General features: G+C 32.7%; 1 protein-coding gene across 3 annotated transcripts; it reads left to right on the top strand.

The window, feature by feature from the left end:
* The first annotated feature begins 127 nt into the window (after positions 1–127).
* On the top strand, positions 128–15,552 carry LOC114162707 (hyperosmolality-gated Ca2+ permeable channel 2.1-like). 3 transcript variants are annotated; one of them, XM_028046667.2, is made up of 12 exons: positions 142–405; positions 1,432–1,787; positions 2,496–2,642; positions 3,426–3,489; positions 3,612–3,821; positions 6,598–6,789; positions 11,699–11,997; positions 12,724–13,000; positions 13,200–13,478; positions 14,702–14,935; positions 15,013–15,181; positions 15,270–15,552. In XM_028046667.2, exons 2-12 carry the CDS (start codon positions 1,510–1,512, stop codon positions 15,335–15,337), a joined length of 2,217 nt encoding a protein of 738 aa, XP_027902468.1. In that variant the 5' UTR covers positions 142–405; positions 1,432–1,509; the 3' UTR covers positions 15,338–15,552. The 3 variants fall into 3 exon arrangements, with proteins under 3 accessions (XP_027902469.1, XP_085523003.1, XP_027902468.1); XM_028046668.2 differs by lacking the exon at positions 15,270–15,552 and having other exon boundaries at positions 128–405; positions 14,734–14,935; positions 15,013–15,177; XM_085666877.1 differs by lacking the exon at positions 6,598–6,789 and having other exon boundaries at positions 141–405.
* The last annotated feature ends 6,581 nt before the right edge of the window (positions 15,553–22,133 follow it).

Raw genomic sequence — 22,133 nt, 5'->3', positions numbered from 1 at the left:
ACGTGACATCCCGTACGATTCGAAAATTAAGAGTTTGGGAAATGCGTGGTATGAAACAAATCTTTGGTGGCCATTCTGGCATGTGGGATTGGGCACGTGGAGAATCCGTTACTCACGCTATTCGTGTGTTGGCTGGCTGCAAAGGAAAGAGAGAGCGACGCACTTACACGATTTTGAAGCGATTCCATGTTTAACTATCCACCACCTTCTTCTCATCTTTCGAAGAGCATAATTAAAGAAGAAAAAAACGCAAAAACTGTTAGGGTTTCGCTTATCGGTTTCTGCACAAAACCTTCCGTGAAGGCGAAGCCCCTCCACCTTCTATTTTCTTCGACATTGTGCTTTCTCCACCCCTTTCGCCCCCTAATTACACATCCTTCACATAGAATTATTTATCCCTTCCAGGTATCTTCTTTCTCGATTGTTTCCGTAACTGCATTTGATCTATCAGATATTTCCCTCATTACGAATGCTTGTGTGCGCATGTTACTCTCTAGTTGTATCAACATTGAATGATAGTATAAATATATACTTGTACCGCACAAATGTTTTGTATTTTAAAGTGATGATGTGCATGTTGATCTCCTTAGTGTTGCCAACTATGTGCGTACACACCGATCTCTTTCATTTCATGGATTGTTTTCGGGCTTCTCTATTATGCTGTTTTGTTTACTCTCTTGACTCGAGGCGAGGTGAAATCCATTGCGATTGGCTTAAATGATGATGTCATTACGAATCATTGTTTCCGTAAACAAAGTTAGTCTGTTTGGTCATATGTTATACATATATGTATATATATATATATATATATATATATATATATATATATATATATATATATATATATATATATATATGAAATATCTGTTTTCATTGGTGCCTAAATTTATTCAGTTTCACTATTTAGTGTTTATTTGAAACCTGTTCAGTTGAACTTAATGGCAACCCATCCTTCCCCTTTCCTTCTAAGTTAGTAATTTACTGCACAAGTTTTTTTAAACCCTTTTTATATTTTCCTTTTAGTTGAGTACACTACCGGCTTTAACTACGATTTCATGAAAACAAGGAATAGTCACAATATCATTTTTACGAAACATATAGTCTCTCTGGTATTCCTTGGTAGATTGCGTGAGGGTATTAGTTATTATGATGAAAGGTTTATAATACTTGATCCCATGCTGCTTTTGCATTTAAACTTTACGTCTCTTGATTGGTCTTGATGTATGCAAGTTTCAGCTGAATGATCATTCTCTTTTATTTGAAAAAGCTTTGCTTCTCGGTATATTCTACTACTGTTTTTGAGGTTAAATTCGCACATGTTAAGGTGCAACTTAACCAAATAATTAAAGGGAATAACATATGCTGCTTTCCTGAACTTGTCCTAAGAAATCCATATTTACCGGGCCCTTAATTGGAACATTATTCATTCAGGTGGTGAATTTGATTTGAATGTCTTGTGTCTTTCTTCTTGGGTAATGAGATCAGTCAAGCTTGCCTCAGTAGGCAGAGATGGACATTGCTGCTCTTTTAACCTCTGCTGGAATTAATATTGCCGTGTGCGTGGTGCTCTTTTCACTCTATTCAATATTAAGAAAACAGCCCAGCAATGTCAATGTGTACTTTGGAAAAAGGTTAGCTTCCAGGTGTTCGAAAAGCAGGGATCTTTGTTTGGATAGATTTGTTCCCTCTCCTACTTGGGTAATGAAAGCATGGGAAACGACTCAAGAGGAAATGTTGACTACCGGTGGCTTGGATGCTGTGGTTTTTAGCAGGATGGTTGTGTTCAGGTTGCTCAATCATTTTAAAATTGAAACTTTTCAAAGCTGCATGTCTTTAAAGAAATGCTTACACTGTAGTTTTAATCTGAAATCCACAAGATGCCCTCACCTACAGAGTGAAGATATCTTAATCTTAAATAAGTACAATTGAATAGATGGTATATTGTTAGGCTCAATCATTATAATATTAGGCATGACATTATGCACCCACAAAAACTCTGATCAATATTTTTTAAAATGCCCAATGTGAGCACAACACTTTTATGATTTGTTTGTCTCTGAAATAAATGAAGATAAACACTTTGTGCAATAATAACTGGAACTGAGACTTGTGCTCACAGAATAGATACTACGTTGACTATAAATTATGCTTAATTGATATAGGTAAGTCAGTTTGAGTTATCCAGTCACCAAAGTAGCTTTTGGTAATAATGGTCCTTCTATGGAGTTTTACCGTCTTTATTAGTTTCAGTTTGGTAAATTTACTTGTTTGAGTTTGATGCCCGCTACGGAATTTTACGGTTTTTAATAATTTCAGTATGGTAAATTTCTTTGTTTGGGTTTGATGAGTTTGCTTTCTGCACTATTTTACGTTACTGAATTAAAACCATGGTTAATATCCACATAAAAGTACATAAAAATGAAGTGGAAACTAATTTTGTTCATTTTTGTGGCTCTAGTGCTTACTAACTATTGGTATCAATTTTTCTCTTTCAGTATTAGAGTATTTTCTGTTGCTGCTGTCATCTGCACTATTCTAGTGCTTCCAGTGAATTATTATGGTAGGGACAGAATACATAAGAATATACCTTTTGAGTCACTGGAAGTGTTTACCATTGAGAATGTTAAAGAAGGTTCCGAGTGGTATGAACCCGTTACTTTTATTCTAAATGGGAATTTCCATTATGTCAAAGAGTCAATATTGTGTTGAAGCTGAGAAACAATGAACAGGAAAAAAAAGTGATTTCTTGATCTGATAACTTTTGTACCTGTTGATTATATGTTATTTCAGTTTAAGTATAACTACAAATCGATTTCCTAATATGAAATTTATTCTCTCTTATATGTTATAGTTTTTTCTTTGTTGTGAGTTCTTGAACTACTTTAAGATAATTTTTTTTTGGGCATGACTAATTAACATAATGTTAAATCTTAATGAAAACATGAAAGATGTTAAAAAAAAATTTCCCTTAAGACATTAATTTCACATCTTATAAAATCTTTCAAACTTTAATAAAGCTTAAATATATATATATATATATATATATATATATATATATTATATTTCAAATACATGATAATTTTTCAAACACTGGGTAAAAAATGAAGAGTTTTAGATAAAAGAAAATAGGCAATAGGAATGAATTTAGTTAACTTCAGAAAATTTTTGTTGCCTCAAAATCTAAAATATAGATGATAAATTAAAATGATTTAAGTAAAATTAGATCTTATTTATTATTTAATTGGGATAGCTTAACCTTTTTCTTCTAACAGCAACTGGAATTGTTTCGAGATAGAATCATTCTTATTATTTATTCTCACTTCCATTTTTAGATGATATTGTGTGAATAGTTAATGATTTCAATCTGGAACACTCCTACAAACTGCTTACTTATTGATTGTATTTATTCTTTTGCTTGATGTCAGGCTTTGGGCTCATTGTCTCGCATTATACATCATAACTTTAACAGCTTGTACTCTTCTTTACTTTGTAAGGAGCTGTGACATGTGACATTAAATCGCAAGATTAATTTCTTTATCTGTTTTCAGAGTGAACAATGCTTTATTTTTCAAATGTTTAAATATTGACTAATGAAGCGGAATAATATTCAGGAATACAAAAGCATTACTAATTTGCGGCTACTGCATATTACCTCATCCCAGCCAAATCCTAGTCATTTTGCAATTCTTGTCAGAGGAATACCCTGGTCTCCAGATCAATCATACTGCGAAACAGTGAAAAAGTTTTTTTCATTCTATCACCCCACAACATATTTGTCGCACCAAATTGTGTATAAGTCTGGTGCAGTCCAGAAACTGAAGGTTTGTCTCTTTTTGAATTTTTTTCTATTTTTATTGTGTTTACAGAATATTTCTGGAGTTTTGTGAGAATGCCATTTTAGTAGTGAAGGGCAAGTTTGATAAAGGGAAAATGGGAGAAAGAGGTACTTATACAGTTGATCACTTCTAGTTCTATTGGTTTAATACTAGTGCTCCTCGTAAAGTTATGATTAGGATTTTTTCCCGGCACATAATTGAATGAATACAACTGTTTTTCTAGAACTTTACCACAAATAATAGTCTACTTATATATTTTAGACCCTTCTAGGTACTACTCTAGGCTTACATTATAAAGATATATTTCTAGAACATGTTTCTAGAATGTCTTTAGAATATTCTAAACATAGTTAGAAATTGGACTTTGTATTATGAAAACTAAAGCCCAAAATCAAGTTCATATTTCAAAATCATGGGTCTTCACATATTCTAGTCATGTGTCCTTTCTCGCAGTGCGTATCAGTGTTCTTACATCATGGTAAACTGAAATGAGTTTTGTGACAAAAGATATAGTTGACTTGTTGTCCATCAAAATATTGGTTTACTCTTCTTGAGATGAACTCAACTCCTTTACGAGATTTTGCAACTAAATTGCATGACAAACACACGAGGTAGCTACCACATACTACAATTCACATGTGGAAAGAGTAATGATCGATTACTTCTTTGACATCCATGTGAAGATAGTGTCTCCCATGTAAAGCACAAAGCCAATTGTCCTCTTGTGATCATCCATATCTCCTCTCCAATCACCGATCAGTGCATAAAAGAAGCTTGTAATAGAGAATAGTACAAGCCAGAATTTATTGTTCCTTAATCCTCCTTTGTCGTCTCACAATTGGTTGTTCGATCCTAACGTAAGGTTCAACCTATGTTCTTGAAAAGTGTGGGATCCGCTCTATTATGCATCTTTAGCTTCATTTCACATTCTGTTGGTGTATCGACCAAACTACTGTCATCCATCTTGAGCTTTTTAATCGTCTCCTTCCATAACTTTCTTGAGTTGTGAAAATGTCTTTGTCTTCTTGCTTTACTTCAAACTCTTTTGTTACCTTTGCATAGCTTTCTTGAGAGATAAAGATGTCTTTGTCTTCTTGCTTTACTTCAAACTCTTCTGTCATCTCTTAAATTTCTTGAATGTGTTTGGATTGCTACATTTAAAGATAAAATTATCTACATTGATGTACACAATTAAAACATCATATTTTGATCTTATATAAATTGCTTCAAATATCTTCTCAAAATATAGTCATCTGTTCCTTGTTAGACTGAAAAAAAGAACCTTTTTGTCTCTCTTTCTCGAGTCTTTCAACCTATATCCCTTCGAGTTTGAGAGAGATTATCCTCATTTTTTTTGGTTCGATGTGGTCAACTATCTCGTGAACATCTTGTGCACTTAGAAGAGTCTTCATCTTATAAGGACCCAATTGTCAATAGTTGCTCTTGTTGAGAATTGGGACTAGGAATAGAACCATGCTGCTACATGCCATCTCTTTAGATAGGACCTTCAAGCTCTAATGTCAATTTGTTGAAATTGTATTTTAGTAATGAAGGGAATTTTTGAAGAATGTGAAGACTAGAATTTTGGAGGGGATATTTTAGTCATATTTGATCACTTCAAGGTTTTCTGGACTTGACACAAACTCTAGGACAACCACCCTATTTATACTAGTGGTTCCTAATAAACCTATAGGCAGGATTTTGCCAACACATACTTAATCTAATAAGTGCCTTTCTAGACGTTCTGCACAGGTACTAGCATATCAACACACTACCCTAGAATGATATCCTAAAGAGATCCTTTGTAGAACATGCTTCTAAAATGTCTCTCTAGAACATGTTAAACATTCTTAGATTTTTAGGCTTTTTGTTAAGACAAGTAAGGCCCAAAATCAAGTTTATATTTCAACAGTTTTTTTTTTCTATTTTAATGTCATAAATATTTTCATAGTTCAAGGTGAATTAGCTTGTATCAAGGCTTATGGAAATAAGTTTCTGTTTTTCTTTAATTTTTGAATTCATGCTATGCAATTTATTTGGTTATTTGGTTGAACTTTTTCCTGTACTTCTTTTTCTTAATGTTCAAATCCTAGGAACTTTTAGTTGAGACGGGTTTCCTTTCTTTTCAACATTTTCATATACGCCTCTTTTTGCATTTTGATATCCATTTTGAGATGATAAAAATATCATCAAAGCCTTTCAAGGCTACGCAATACAGAATTCGTAATAAATTTATGCATAAAATTATCAAGAATAAACTCTTTCAAGAGTTTAAGCTGTTGGATTAAGACTTATGGATGATCTTATATTTAAGGTGCCCTCAACGTGGTCGTAGTTTTTATGGCATTATGTTACGAAAATGCTCTAAAAAACTCAAGTTATTAAATGAAGGCTTATAAATAGTTATCATGGTCCTAGTTATTGAATGTTTTTCATGGTCATATTTATCTGTGACATGCCTCAGTTCCTGAATTTTATCATGGTCATAATTATTGAATTTCATTTGTACGAAGTTAGCGGAATTTCTTAATATCTATGACATCTTTCCCTGTTTCCCTATTTGATGGGGTAATCAGGCTTTTATTTATGATTCAAGAAGTACTAGTGCGAAATATATATCACTTGTGGTCCCAGGCTTGTTATATATCACTTGTGGTCTTAAGAATCTTTCAAAAATAATATAGACTTTTCAAGCATTCTTCTCTCTGTTGACATTACTGTTGTTTAAACTTTTGTTTTTTTTTTAATCTTTTTCTGCTAGGATGATGCAGAATATATGTGTAAAATGCTCAGTTCTGGTTGTGGTTCAATGGAACAGACGTGTAAGCCAAGCTTTACGCAATGTTACTTTTGTGGAGGATCCACTAATTCTTTTAAGATTATTTCTAATGAAACCGATAGTATACATGGAAGAACAGGCTACTCTGACGTGCATTTAAATGCAAGAAAAAAGGTCAATTTCTGGCTGGATTGATTTATATAATTACAATATTAATGTGTTAGTCCGTTTCATTTTTGTGATCTAGTGAACTCCCATGATAAGAATTTTCTTGATCTAATATGAATATGTGAAACCTCTTTAATCTCTATTTGATTTTTAATGATTCACTTATTATTTTCTCTTCTGCCGCATTGTCCAATTTAAACCTCTGAAACAATTATAAATTATTTCTAGTAGACGTTTCTCTAAGCCTCCCAACATCATTTGTCCAATTTAAACCTTATGAACAAGTATAAACTATTTGTAGTAGATGTTTGTTTAGGTCTCCCAACATCATTTGTCCAATTTAAACCTTAGAAACAAGTATAAACTATTTCTAGTAGAAGTATGTCTAGGCTCCCCACCATCATTTATATGACCTTTTAATGTGAAAATAGAAAAGGCAAGTTACTTATCTAAGCTGCAGGAACATGACAATGAAGGCATCGCAAAGAAGCTTCACTCTTTTTTAGTCAGTGGAACAAAAGTCGTTCTTGGACCAGCTCCTCAACTAATATAGCTGATTAGGATGGACTGGTTCTTTATTTAAACAGTATGATAGGTTTGGTATTGTCGGTAGAAGAAAAAAACAAGGCAATTAGGACAGTTATGTTTTATAGCTGTAATAGACATTATAATTAGTCTGTTTTAGGTGTGTGGGGAGATTATGTTGTTGTATCTTAGTTTTGGTGGTAAAAGGTTGTGGAGAGTGAGGCCTCTCGAAATACCTCAGCTTTAATTGTTGTTCTTGTCTATTTCCCTAATACATTGATAAGGAATAGACCTTCATTGAATAAGAAGTATCTCTCTCTGTATACTTGTAAATATTGTTCTTATCAACTGGTATTCAAAGCATAGATCTTGGTTTTGTGGGGGTGGAAGTTAGGTTATGGTAAATACAAGAATGGATGGCTTTTAAAAGATGGTGCAAGAATTTGTTCAAGATTTTGACATAGCAGAAAATGAAAATCATAAGAGGTTCCAGAGGCCTGAAGATTTGATTAGGGGTCTCACCGTTGTGGTGGAAAAGATGTCGTGCAGAGGGAAAATTTCCAACGACGTTTCTGTGATGAACAAAGGCAGTGGAACGAGAGGGGAGGAAGATAGGGGGCATTCGGTGTCTTCCTTAAGGTGGAGGAAATTGGACATCCCTGATTTTGCAGGAGAGGAGGCTTATGGATGGACCAATCGGGTTGAAGAGACATTTCAGGTTGAAGGAAGTTATTGAGGAAGAAAGAATGTTGGCAGTCCTGATTGCATTAGAAGGGAAAGCCTTAAATTGGCTTCAGTGGTGGGAGACGTGCAATCCCAATCCTACGTAGGCTGCCTTCAAGGTTGTTGTTGTGTGAAGATTTCAACCGATGATCCTTTTGAAATTCTTATTGGATTAAGACAAACAGGTTTAGTGGAGGAGTACATTGAGCAGTTTGAACAGTATGTCGGGCATTGAGGAAGACTATTTGGTAGGCACCTTCTTGAATGGGTTGAAAGAAGATATCAAGGCTGAGGTGAAGTTGTATGAACCCAACAATCTTGTTGTGTTAATGATGAAGGCTCAAATGGTGGAGTAAAAAAGCAGGGTCACATCAAAAAGAGGAACTCAAAACGTTAGCGGAACCAATAATGGATACAAATAGTATTCTGTGACTATAAGTTATTCAAGGGATGGAGGGAATTCAGTGGTTGCTTGTAGTTCCAGCAAAGAAAATGGGGAGGCAGTGAATTTTCGAGTACCATGAGTAGTACTCCAATAGTGCAGCGGCTAAGAGGAGCTCCTTTTCGTAAATTGTCAAAAGAAGAATTGCTTGAAAAGATCAAGAAAGGGCTATGTTTTTGGTGTGACGAAAAGTTTGGCCCTAGTCATGTGTGCAGGAATAAACAATTGCACATGCTGCTTATGACCGAGGAGGATTTGTTTGGTTTTGTGGATTTGCAGGACAATGTTGTTAATCAAGAAGAAGATTTGGAGGAAAAAAGATAGGTCTTGCAATTATCTTTGTGTACCATGGTTGGGCTTACAACTAAGAAGTTTTGGAAGCTTTGGGGGAAAATTGAAGATTTGAGAGTGGTCGATTTTCTGATTGTGGAGCTTCCCACAATTTAATTTTGAAAGATTTGATGCCTAAATGTGTGCTAAAGCAAGAAGCTAAAATTCCATGTGGTAGAGGTGGGAGATGGGCACAAGGTGCATTGCCAAGGGAAGTGTCAAGGGTTCATTCTAGATTTACTGGGTTTGCAAATTCAATAAGCAATTTTCGTTTTCAATTTGGAAAGTGCTCACATTGTTTTGGGGTTGGAATGGTTAGCAAGCCTTAGGGAAACATTATCTTATGGGCAGTCATTTTGTTTTCTGGTTTAAAATTTCTCGGTGAGTAGTGTTTGTTGATTGAGGAATAGTTTAAATGGGCTTCCAAGCTCGTTGGGTATGATTTTGAAATTGTTTCAGACCCTGAAAGGAAAACCAAGTGGATGATGTTTTATCATGAAGGGATTATTTTATGGCTATCTCTTTGTTTCAAACAGATGAATGGGAGGCTTGGGAAGCAGAAGTTCAACAAGATGCTAAGTTGACTTCATTAATGCAAGAATTTTTGGTGAATTCTAAAGCTCATGATGACTACAAATTGAAGAATGGGAGATTATTTTATCAAGGGAAACTGGTGTTACCCAAGAAGTATTCTCACATTCCTTTTATCATCAAGGAGCAACATGAGTCTCCTTTAGGAGGCCACAATGGGTATTTTCGAACCTTTAAGAGGGTGGTCGGAGTGGTCTATCGGGAAGGCATGAGGAGAGATGTTAAAGAGTTTGTCATGCAATGTGATGTGTATCAACGCAACAAGACAAAAAATTGACCCTTGCTAGTCTTTTGCAGCCATTGCTAATCCCTACCTAAGTTTGGTCTTACATATCTATGGATTTTATTGGTGGATTACCCAAGGTTGGAGGAAAAGATACTATTTTTGTTGTTGTGGATAGACTCACAAAATATGCACACTTTTTTTCTCTGGCTCATCCCTACAAATGTGGCTTAGTTATTCCTTAGAGAGATGGTGAAATTACATGGATTCCCTTCCATGATAGTTTTGATCGAGACTAGTTGTTCTTCAGTAATTTTGGTGTGTTATTTCGCCAACCAGGCACTAAGCTTAAATTTAGCACAACCTACCATCCTCAATTGGATGGTCAAACAGAGGCTGTTAATAGTTGTTTGGAAACCTATCTTCATTGTATGATAGGCTCTCAGCCTCGACAATGGCCACAGTGGTTGCCATGGACTGAATTTTGGTTTAATACCAATTATAGTGCTTCGGCAAAGATGTCTCTTTTTAAGGCTCTTTATTGCCGTGATCCTCCCTTGCATTTAAAGGGTATTACTATTCCATCTAGAGTAGAAAGTGTTAACCAACTCCAATAGGAATGTCATGAGATATTGAAGGAGTTGAAAATGAATTTATGCAAAGCTCAAGATCAAAATCAAGTTCAGGCCACAAGCATAAGCGGGAAGTGGAATACCAAGTTGGTGATTGGGTTTATCTTAAGTTGCAGCCCTAGCTAGAAAACCCAATGAAAAACTCAGTCCTACGTTGTATGGACCTTACAAGATTAATGAGCAAATCAGGTTGGTGGCAGTCAAGTTGGATCTGCCCGCTCACAGCATAATCCATCCAGTATTTCATGTTTCTCTCCTCAAAAAGAGCAGTCCAGCTAGCTACTACCATCCAGGCCTTACCTGCTACACCCACAGAAGAATTGATTCTCAAAGTTTATCCAGAGCAGTTGTTGGATACAAGGCCAAATAGCCAAGGAGAATTGGAAGTTTTAACCAAGTGACAACATCTTCCCACCATTGAAAATAGTTGGGAAGCGACAACTTGCATTAACAAGGAGTTTCCTGAATTTCACCTTGAGGACAAAGTGAAACTTCATGGAGGGAGTATTGATAGGTTTGACATTCATAGTAGAAGAAAAAAACAAGGCAGTTAGGACAATTATGTTTTATACCTGTAACATACATTATAAATAGTCTATTTTAGGTGTGTGGGGGGATTATGTTGTTGTATCACAGTTTTGGTGGGAAAAGGTTGTGGAGAGTGAGGCCTCTCGAAATACCTCATCTGAAATTGTTGTTCTTGTCTATTTCCCTACTACATTGGTAAGGAATAGACCTTCATTGAATAAGAAGTATCTCTTTATGTGTAGTTTTAAATACTGGTCTTATCACAGTATTTAAGCCTATTTCTTTTTAACTATTTAAGAGCTTGATCTTTCTTTATCATATATTAACTTTTAGTATATGGTAAAGTGGGTCTATGCGTTAGTTAGAGTCCAACTAGAGGCCCTAGCTTAAGGTGGGCCGTGAGAGAAAAAAAATCTTTCAAGTTCCTCAACCTAACAATGTGAGTTATTGGGAGGGTTGGACTTTTGGATAAGGATATCATAGGGTGTGATTAGCTTATAAATACTGTTATTTGGGGTCATTCTCATAAGATCGTTGTCTATTAGATCGATAGATGTGTATCCAGAACTAAGAAATGCAAGAAAGTAACAAGTGGTGGAAAATATTCAATTTATTTTAAGGTTCAACGTATATTTTGCACTGGTTTGTTACTTCGTCTCATGCTTATTATATGCATTTGATTATATCTCTAATTTCTGTGTCGACATATGGTGGTCTGATACGTTAAAATACTTGTAACATCTACTACTTATGTATTAAGCCACAAATGAAGCAGTTATTACCGGGATATTTGTTTTGCCACTAATTATAGAAGTACACATATACTTGCTCTGCTTTGGTCCTAGAATCACAATTTTATGTCATTTCAAATCTGTGTTCATTTAACAAACACAATATGGACATGTTTGGACTTCAATACAGGAATGTGCAGCTGCTTTCGTGTTCTTTAAAAGCCGTTATGCTGCTCTTACGGTTGCTCAAAGTCTTCAAACATCAAATCCTATGCAATGGGTCACAGACCTAGCTCCTGAACCAGAGGATGTTTACTGGTCCAACCTTTGCATACCATACAAGCAACTTTGGATCCGTAAGATAACTACATTTGCGGCTTCTGTCACCTTTGTTCTTGTATTCCTTATCCCTGTCACATTCGCCCAAGGATTGACTCAACTCGAGAAGCTTGAGAAAATGCTCCCTTTTCTGTCAGGAATGCTTCAAAAGTAAGTTGTTGTATTTACACAACGGACAACATTTTCACAATATTTATGGATTAGAATTTGGAAACAAATAATTATGCATGAAAAGTTAAATGTTGATCTTATTAGTAAAAACATTTTTACCATGCGAAGAATTCATTTTATTTGTCTTTCTATTGAGCTTATTAGTTAGTACCATCTGCTCTGTTTGTTTTCTGACCTGGTGTTTTTATATTTGAAATACTTGTTAAAGTTACTTATTATTTGTCCTTCTACTTCACCTAATTTCCGTTTATAACTTCACTCGTATACACGTTGTTTTGCTGATAAAAGAATAATTCATTAAGTCAGAAAATATTTACAACGAGAAGGGTGGATGGATGAAAGGATACTCACTGGCATAAAAACAAAACATTAAACAACAAAGTAAAATTTGTACATTAACGCAGCAAAGCTACCCAAACCCTCCCTGTATCTGCTACGGAAATCTCATTCAAAGACCCAATTTCCTTACAACAAACAAATCCAAGTATGTAATCTTATTGAAAATCGAGAGCAGTGCAATATGTCTCATTTCAAATACATGAGTTACACATAAAGAATGTCAGAACATTGTTTTTCTGTAAGGGAGATTGTTATAAATTGTAGTTGATGATTATTTGTGCATAGGATGTGGAAGGTTAGCTTGTTAATTTAAATCTTAAGCCGTTTTAAAAATTATTGTAAATTGAGCAAGTGTTTGTTTTGCAGGAAATTTGTGGTTCAGCTGGTGACTGGTTACTTACCAAGTGTGATTTTGGTGTTATTTTTATATGCTGTTCCACCAGTGGTGATGCTATTTTCAACAATGGAGGGATGTGTTTCTCGTAGTGAAAGGAAGAAGAGTGCATGCTCCAAAGTTTTGTACTTCCAAATTTGGAACGTTTTTTTTGTTAATGTTTTTGCCGGGTCTGTTATCAGCCAACTCGCAGTATTTAGTAGTATAACAGAATTACCTTCCCAACTTGCCAAGGCTGTCCCTGCGCAGGTGAGATGCCCATATTTACTTGGCAAATGCCTATTGAAATGCGTATCCCTTGTGTGGACTTCACTTGCATAAATTTTGTTGGCATCGTTAAACTAAGCTTTTTTTTTTTTTTTTTCCCTTCAGTTTTTTTAGATCAATGAATTAGTAATTCTTCCATGATTAGTTCTTCACTTTAATGTGACTTTTTCATGTCATACAGGCTACCTACTTCACAACATATGTTTTATCATCTGGTTGGGCAAGTTTGGCATTTGAAATTATGCAACTCTTTCCGCTTTTTTGCAATCTGTTCCAAAGATTCATACTTGGGTATAATGAAGATACCATGAATGGCTTCCTAACTTTTCCATACCATACAGAAGTTCCAAGGATCTTACTGTTTGGATTCCTTGGCTTCACCTGTTCTATTCTGGCACCCCTGATATTGCCCTTCTTGTTGTTCTACTTCGTACTCGCATACCTCGTTTACCGAAACCAGGTTAGTACTTCTTTCATGGTTTGATCCTTTTAATTTGATTCACCGTGAAGTTAAATTGCGTTAATGCTTTTATATATGCATACACATTTACCTTTGTGGGCATATATTTGTTTTAAGGTGGCTTAGTTGTAAGGTTGGAAGGGAGAGTGGAAAACTTTACCCTCTAACACTTGAGAATTATAAGGTTGGTTTGATGGGTTTGTATGGAAGATCGGAGAGGTTGTGAATTCAACTTCTTCCTCGACCAAAATACTAATAACTAACATTTGTTGATAAAAAAAATTATTTTTTTGTTTTAAACTGTTTTAATTTGGGCATTGATAGATTTTGAATCCCTTTCCAATTTGACATTTTCATGTGGTAACAATTTTCAAGCAAATTTATATTGTGATATTTAATGCAATTATTATGATGGGATAATACGAGTTCAGGGGTCAGAAATCCACAGTTTTGGTGTCACCTTTTTTTCCGAGTAAAATTTACAAGGTTGAATGCGTTTTCTTTTACCATGGTGTAGTGTGATATCAATGCATCACTCGAGGTTTTATTCTGACATTTTGTAGTTTATCTTGTGAAAGCAGCAACTATTTCTGCGTCCATGTTTACATGCAAAAACGTTTAGCAGGGGTATGAATGCTTTAAACCACCTCATTTTGTGATGAAATGCCTCAAAATAGCATTGTTGCACGAGGTATAAATGAAAGGAATATTATGGTGGTTACGAGTAGCTGAAATAAACCATAGGACAGCTTACATAGTTCAAACCAAGGTTCGCGAAATTGAATCGGGCTACAAGGTGGAAATAGGAATATAATTTGAAGGGATTCTTGGCATAAGAGAAGATCAAAGTGAATGCTTAATTTGATTCCCTTTGGACTATAAGAACAGATAGACTAGTCGCCTGAAGACATCAGTCGGATTGAGAATACAATCGTAGAAAATGATTTGCCTCATTTTGTAGATCATGTCCGCAACTTTAGAAACAAGACACTTTCTGCGTATGGTTTTGGTTAATTGACTGGAAAGCTGGATATAGAATTTGATTATCTTGTTTACTGTGTGTGTGGCAGTTTCTTCACTTTAAATTCACCTTGGGCAGTTTCGTAGAGAAAAATTTTTACTCTACCTTGTGTGACATCATGACATGAGTGAACTTTTAATGTTTAGTAGTAAATTTTTATGATGATAGAAAAAAAGGTTCGACTTAACACTAGCATTTTCAGATTCTGAATGTATATATTAAAAAATATGATAGCGGGGGACAGTTATGGCCCATTGCTCACAACACAACGGTCCTTTCGTTGCTCGTCGCTCAAGTTATTGCACTTGGGGTGTTTGGCATAAAAGAGTCACCAGTTGCATCAGGGTTTACCATTCCATTGCTGATCTGCACTGTACTATTTCACCAATATTGTAGGCAACGATTTCTGCCAATATTTAAGAACAATGCAACACAGGTACTTTCACTTAATTACCCTTACAATTCCTACCCTACTCTATTCCTTTGTACGACTACTTGACTTGTTTGTTTTAGGTTCTTATTGACATGGATAGGAGAGATGAGCGTTGTCAGAGAATGGACCAGATTTATGAACATCTTAATTCAGCGTATTGCCAGTTTTCTAGTTCTAGTCAATCCGAATGTTTCAGCAGTCATAAAGGGGAAAGAGAAGATGTTGGAACGCCGCAAGATATGGAGAAAGGTTTGCTTCCATATCCAGTGCAGGTTTTTCAATTTCTATCTGAATTTAATGATATGATTTCATATATTATTTTGTTTTTATTTTTCAGCCAAGGAAATGAGCCAAGAAATAGCATGGCCGCCTGTTCTTCATAGTTTCGGCCAAGGGGGGAAGTAATTTTAGTTTTTACACCTGATGATGTTGTAAGAATTTTAGTGTCTCCAAAAAGGGGTGGAGCATCATGGATCAACAATTTTGATAAAAGATAAAATCTGGGTTCCAAAACAGGATTTGGATTGTCCCTGAAAGTTCAGTTGTGCAACGGACACTGCCAATTCTGTGAAAAATACAAAAGCTATATTTTGTTTAGTGATAAATGTGCACTTCATCTATTTCTTCCTTGCTATTTTGGTTTCGTCAAAGACAACAACGACGAGGATCTCATTTTTAACGTAATTAAGTTTTCATGATATTAAGGAAATTTAGGGAAACCTGATAAACTATCATGGTTTATTGTAAACTATCTTGTAAACTATGGTGTTAAAAAAACGAAATTCAACTAGACTGTAAAAAGCAGTTATTCTTTTATTAAAAATTAATTTAAAGTATTATTTCGTTCAATTTTAAAAAAATGGTTTATGGCCACAACGTAGAATTATTATCTGACTTAAACTATTTGCATAATAATTGTCTACGACTAAATGCACGCATTTTTTAAGTTCTTGGGTTTAAAACTTCACCTTTTATTGATATTGTTTTTATATTATAATTATGATACTTTTATATATTTATTAGATATAATTTGTCTATGAAAAGAATAGTTGTTGATGGATAAGATCATTTTAGGCACTATTTTGAACTTTGATATTTTACTTACAATCATTTACAATGACATAAAAATTTATTAACAAACAAAATAGAATAAAAGAATGTAATATATGAAAATTATACAAACCCATGATAAAATTTAAATTAATGTATAAATTTCATAAAAAATTATTAACAAACAAAATAGAATAAAAGAATGTAATATATGAAAATTATACAAACCCATGATAAAATTTAAATAAATAAATAAATTTCATTAATGTGAGTGGAAAGAAATAACTTTTTTTATTATAGTAGAAATTTAGTTATCATTGTGTTAAGGGGGGCGACGATTTGACATTAAATGTACAATTTGACAATTATTTTTAGGATATTTTGGTTATCTAAAAAGTCAACTTTTGTATTTATAAAGAAGAGAACGAGAAATTGAGAGATAAAATAGTAAGCAAAAATGAGTAAAAATTTATTAGATGTCAAAATAATAATATTCATAAATATAATCGAAAGGTTGAAATAGAAGGAATTGCAAGATCGAATTACGATTAACAAGTCTTCTATTATTTCTTATCCAACCATTTTAAGGGGTTTCTTCTTGCACTTTCAAGTTTTCTTCTACACTCTTAAAATACTTTTCAAATTCTAAAATCACATTTACGTAAATCACACTCCAAAAATTGCTTCCGAATGTCGATTTTCACTAACCGTTACTTTTGGATATCAACATCCGGTGAAAATTGTGGACTTCTGAATGAATACACCAAATGTTAACATGCATGAAATGTTCACGAAGAGGATGCATGCACAACAAAATACATATATATGTTGACGAATAATTTCCTGGAAATCCTAAATATATCTCTTTGATAACTATGCACAAAAGAGTAATTATGTTGTCAAAAATATGTAGAGTGTTGTGACTAGGGCTGGGCATAATTAATTTAACTGTACTGTACTACAGTTAATTGTATTGTTTTATATTAAAATAAACTGAATTGATTGTATTAAAAATTGATCTATACTATTATCCGGTACAGATTTTAAGAACTAAACTTAAATGAGTTAACTATAACTGAACTGCTTTTTAGTTTTTTCTGTGCTTCACGCTTAGATAGTACTGATAATGTACGACACTCTGTGATTTCCTCGTCTCATGTACACTATGCACAAAATTTACTCTTTGATTTTTTTTTTCATTTCATATACAATAATAAAAAAACGTACGTAACACTTTTTAGTTTATGTTATAATAATATATTTAAGTGAATTTTATGGTTATATTATAAGTTATAGTTTACTTGATATTAATTATTTTATTTTATAAAAAATAGTCTGTAATATTTGTTTTATTTTATAAAAAATAGTGTTATATATAATTTATATTAATTTATATTAATTAATATAATTATCTATGATAAAAAAAATTTAATACTTCCAACACTTATTTTCTAAATATTTTTTTATATCGAACACAAAATAAAATCTGTCTCTTCTAATTGTAATTTCCTCTTTTCCTCTTGAATCAAATGTGGTTTTTTTATATATCATATAATTACTATTATTCATGAAAGAGGGTATAATAGTGGAAGAATTAAATTTTATAAATAATATCTTAAGTTTTATTTTTATTATCGCTTTAGTATGTAACAAAACACGTTAATTTCAAACTATTGTACATGAATACGTATCGCAAAAAATACTTTAACTTAATTCGTTATTAATATACTTGTTAAGTTTATTAGCAAAACAACAAAAAAAATTGAAGAAAAAATTCAACAATTTAAATTGATGTAATAATTTATTAACAATTGAAATGATGAAGTAAATTTCGGTTCAAAAATAATACAATTTGGTTCAAAATTAATGTGGTTTGGTTAAAAAACAGTTCAAAGATAGTGTAGTTCAGTTTAAAAATAGTGCAGTTTAGTTTAAAAATAGTGCAGTTTGTACAACAGTTCTGTTGATAATAGTTCAATTCACATTATAGTGCAATGCAGTTCAGTTCAGTTTATTAGACAACAAAAACAGTTTAGTTCAGTTTGTCTGAATTGTTTTTCAGTTGAGTGCAGTTCAGACGAATTATTTTTTAGTTCAGTGCAATTTTTAATGGTTTAGTGCAGTTTAGTATGTTTTGCCCAGCCCTAGTTGTGACAAGTTAACATTTCTGAATTTTGTAGTTATTATATTATTATATTGTGAGTTTTTCATTATATTATCATAGTAAGAGATATAAAAATTAATCTTACACTATTTGAATTATTTGTGATTCTTTTGTTTTTTGAATTTCATTTTAAATATATAAAAAAAAAGTTTATTTATTCTATATATGCATATGACAATGGACTATTGCACAATGAATCTGAGAAAGTAATTGTGATGGCTGTTTATAACAGATACATGCAGAAATTTTCAAAAAAATTAACCTTGAATGCTACCATTAGTATTGTGATGATTTTGGATGTTCTATTATTGCTTTGATTAAAAATATTATAAAAGTTAATACCACATATTCTAAATCATAATTATCATTATTATTTAAAATATAATATTTATTCTTGACTTCTTAATTTACTTATAATTATTATGAAAAACAAAAAATTCAAAATACATGTTATAAAAGTGAAGGAGTCAATGTTGTGATTTGAAAGCTCTGAGAGTAAAAGAACCGAGAACAAGTACCGAAATCACCATACATAGGCCCAACAACAATTATCAGAGTACGAAAATGAATGCTTTCCAACAACAATTATCACACACTTCGGAGAGAGTACGAAATAAGCATTCTTATACCTGGAATTTCATCGGCAATAGTACGGTATAATAAAATTGTGCACTTGTATGAAATTTGCTCCTTTACAGAAAAGAAGAAAGAGAATAACATGTTACCCAATCATATGTTGTTATGTAGAAGTATTTTATTTAAAAAGTTTCATCATATCTAGTGAGTCATGTCATAAAAATCTTTACACAGATAATATACAACATACATAAACTAAAAGAAAAAAAGAAAGAAAGATATTAACACATGACTCAAGGTGGAGGAAAAGAATGAATGGGGATTCTAAGATAAGATAGATTACTTTTGGCTCCTTTGACACACAAATAGAGTGGGCCAATGTCGGCTATGATTTTCTCGGAAACGGTATTAAAAATTGTCTGCAGCCATTCTGATGCAACGTTGTAAGAAATGCAATTAAGGAACAAAACATGTTTGTCTGGTTTCTGAAATTTGAGAAGTTTACATGTTAGTGAGTGTCATTATCAGAGAATAAAGAAAGAAGGGTATTCCAAATTCCAATTCATTTAAATTTGCTTAGGATTCAGAATCCAGATAGAAGGGGACTTGCTATTATAAAAACGATGACACATGAATTATGATATAAGAGAAGTCGTCGTTTGGCTCTTGTCATGGTTAGGGCATGCCCTTCCTATATGGCCTCAATCACGGATCTCTGCTAATTGCTTTTGTTTTCTTCTTCAATTCTTAATTATTATATTTCTGTAAAGTATCAGCTAACTCAGTACTCAACTTTTTAATTCCTTGTTTTTATGTTCTACGATTGTTCTTTCGTGTTTTTTCTGGCTTTGGGATATTCCTTTTTACTTTACAGAGCATGATTATTCATATTTTGTGAACTTTCTTTAAATAATTATTACAAATTTCTTATAGCTATATTAAAAGCATGTGTTTTTTGGATTTCATTTATTCTTTGGCGTGCTTCAATTCAATACGTTTAACTACTTGAAAGTTCAGTGTGTGTGCGTGTCATCAGTTAATTAGAAGTATGCAAAAATATTGGTACCTTATTTCTAGAATCACTATAAGTTAAACTTTTGTTGTATAGATCATGATATTTTTTCGAAATTTAGAAACATTACGTGATTATTGAAGGAAATTATAACGGATAAGTAAGTTTGAAATGGTTGACAAAATGATTTGCTAGATATATATATGTCAACCAATTCTAACAAATCATGACCATTACTTACGAGACAGTATCCATAGTCAACAAAAATTCATCTACATAAATGTTACAACTGTAAACAACTACATATTTATGCACACGCAGTGGCCAAGACAAATATGACAGTGACTGCTTTGAACTTTTGAGTAAAAAATGGTAGCGGTTGGTCCATACACTAAATATTTTGTATTGCTTTTGTTTCATCTTTTCTTTGTTTTTCACACTTAGCTCAAAAGATTGTGAATAGGCAGAATATATGTGAAAGTCACCTACAGGAGGTCTACAATATTCTGCGTCAAGATCGATGTTATCATCAAAACAAATCACTTTTTTTCAATCTTTCCGAACAATGTCAAAATCCCACATCGCTTCAATATATGTATAAAGGTTTTTCTGAGATATATGAATTCTCCCTTCTTAAAATAACTCTTGAAATTTAGTAATAAGAACTCAAAAGCATTAAAATTAACAGTATAATGGTAGAAGATAATAAGTCACACGTTAACATTATTCTAAGATGCTATTTTAGTTTTTTTTTTTTGCACCTGGTTTCTACAACATGTAATAAAACTATTTATGATTTTGGCATATACATGCATTTTAATCGTGCAAACTATGATTATTTGACTAATATTCTGAAACTTGCTGCATTCTTCTACATCCATATAATTATACAAAGTGACTTCTCAGTGAAAATATAAAATATTGAAACTTATGTCTTTTGACATCCATATCAAATGTCCAAATTTTGACTATAAATAATTTTTTATTGTTTATAATAAGATCAGTTAATATATATATATATATATATATATATATAATAGATACAAGATTTATAATTTTTCTTGTTTTAAACTACGATCGAAAACTGGACATATACTTATTTGAACAAATCTTCCTTGAAAGAATTTTTAGAAAGTAAGAAGAAAAGTGAAATAAAATTTTTCAGAAATTTAAATCAACTTATGAATTAATTGATAAAAACTCTTTCATACAACTTTGTACATTTTTTTTAATTAGTGTTTAACTTAAGTTAATTTCTTTATCTTTTCTTCTAAAATTATGGATGTTAAGAAACTCATCCAAAAATTTAGATATTAATTAGAAGGTATTTTGGTCAATTGCAACCTTTGCATTGTTACATGTAGGATCTGACTGAATTTTTTGTTGTTCACTCAAAAGCTCATGTGTTAGATATTGCTGTTAGATAGATAGGTATTCATTCCCAAAAGAATGCTATTACAGTTGATAAAAGAAGAGTGACGAAAAATAGGTTAAGTTCTCTATACACAACCAATTAATATTATTTTTGTTCAGTGATACTAAGATTCAAGTTACAGAACAGTTTGAGACTACTCACCAATGTTTCACTTACACAAGCATAAACATAGTTATCAAACTTGCAATTTATTTCTGTAAAATGACATGAGTTTACTCCGGTAAACTAAGAGAATCTGGAGTAAACTCAAAACTTTTGTTTGGCTTTTTTTTAATCAAGATGACAGCACCAAAGTCATCTTTAGGTTATGACTGTACAGAGAAAGGGAATTCTAGAAAGCAAATAGGGTTTGACATAGCCTTCTCATTTTTTCTTCCATCTTCTTCCTCTTGTCACAACAACCTTCGACCTTGTCTTTTCACCTTCGTCGTTCAATTTCCATGCTGACCATGACTTGAGTATGTTGAAGTTGGAGGTTTGAAGACTGACTCATTTTCTTGCAGCTCTCCCGGATTCTTTTTCTTCATTTTCTTCCTTCTTTTTACACTGTTTTAACTTCTGCGTTTTGTTCAAGGTGTTAGCTTCATCCCTTTCCTTTAATCTCCATGCTTTTGTTTATAAGTTGAAACAATTTTAATGTTCCAAGTAATACCTTACTGTTTATGACTGGAGTTATGTTCTGCATTTTAATTATCTTGATGGTGGTCTAACACATTATTCTCACAGCAACAACATCCAATAACTCATATATATATTCTGCTTAAATTCAAATTTAAATGAGTGAAATTAACAGTTAACTTCCTACACTTCGTGTCCAACCCTACTTGATTACTTGTTTTTCGAGGTTTAGCATTTTATTTTATTAGGAATTTAAATTAAATTTATTATAATATTTATAAATATGTTAATGCTTTTTACATAAAGTAAGCATTACTATTCAATTAGAACCTGCAGAAAAAAGCTC

Source organism: Vigna unguiculata, chromosome 9, assembly GCF_037176805.1.
Source record: "Vigna unguiculata cultivar grain cowpea cultivar isolate G323 ecotype 2 chromosome 9, ASM3717680v1, whole genome shotgun sequence".
NCBI classification, from domain to species: Eukaryota; Viridiplantae; Streptophyta; class Magnoliopsida; order Fabales; family Fabaceae; genus Vigna; species Vigna unguiculata.
Note: the sequence above shows the minus strand (reverse complement) of the source record. Positions and strands in the feature narration are given on the sequence as shown.

Coding starts and splice junctions, on each gene's coding strand:
- LOC114162707 (XM_028046667.2), top strand. CDS start 1,510: ATGGACATTGCTGCTCTTTTAACCTCTGCTGGAATTAATATTGCCGTG. Junction 1,788..2,495: donor AGCAGGATGGTTGTGTTCAG/GTTGCTCAATCA, acceptor TTTCTCTTTCAG/TATTAGAGTATTTTCTGTTG. Junction 6,790..11,698: donor ATTTAAATGCAAGAAAAAAG/GTCAATTTCTGG, acceptor ACTTCAATACAG/GAATGTGCAGCTGCTTTCGT.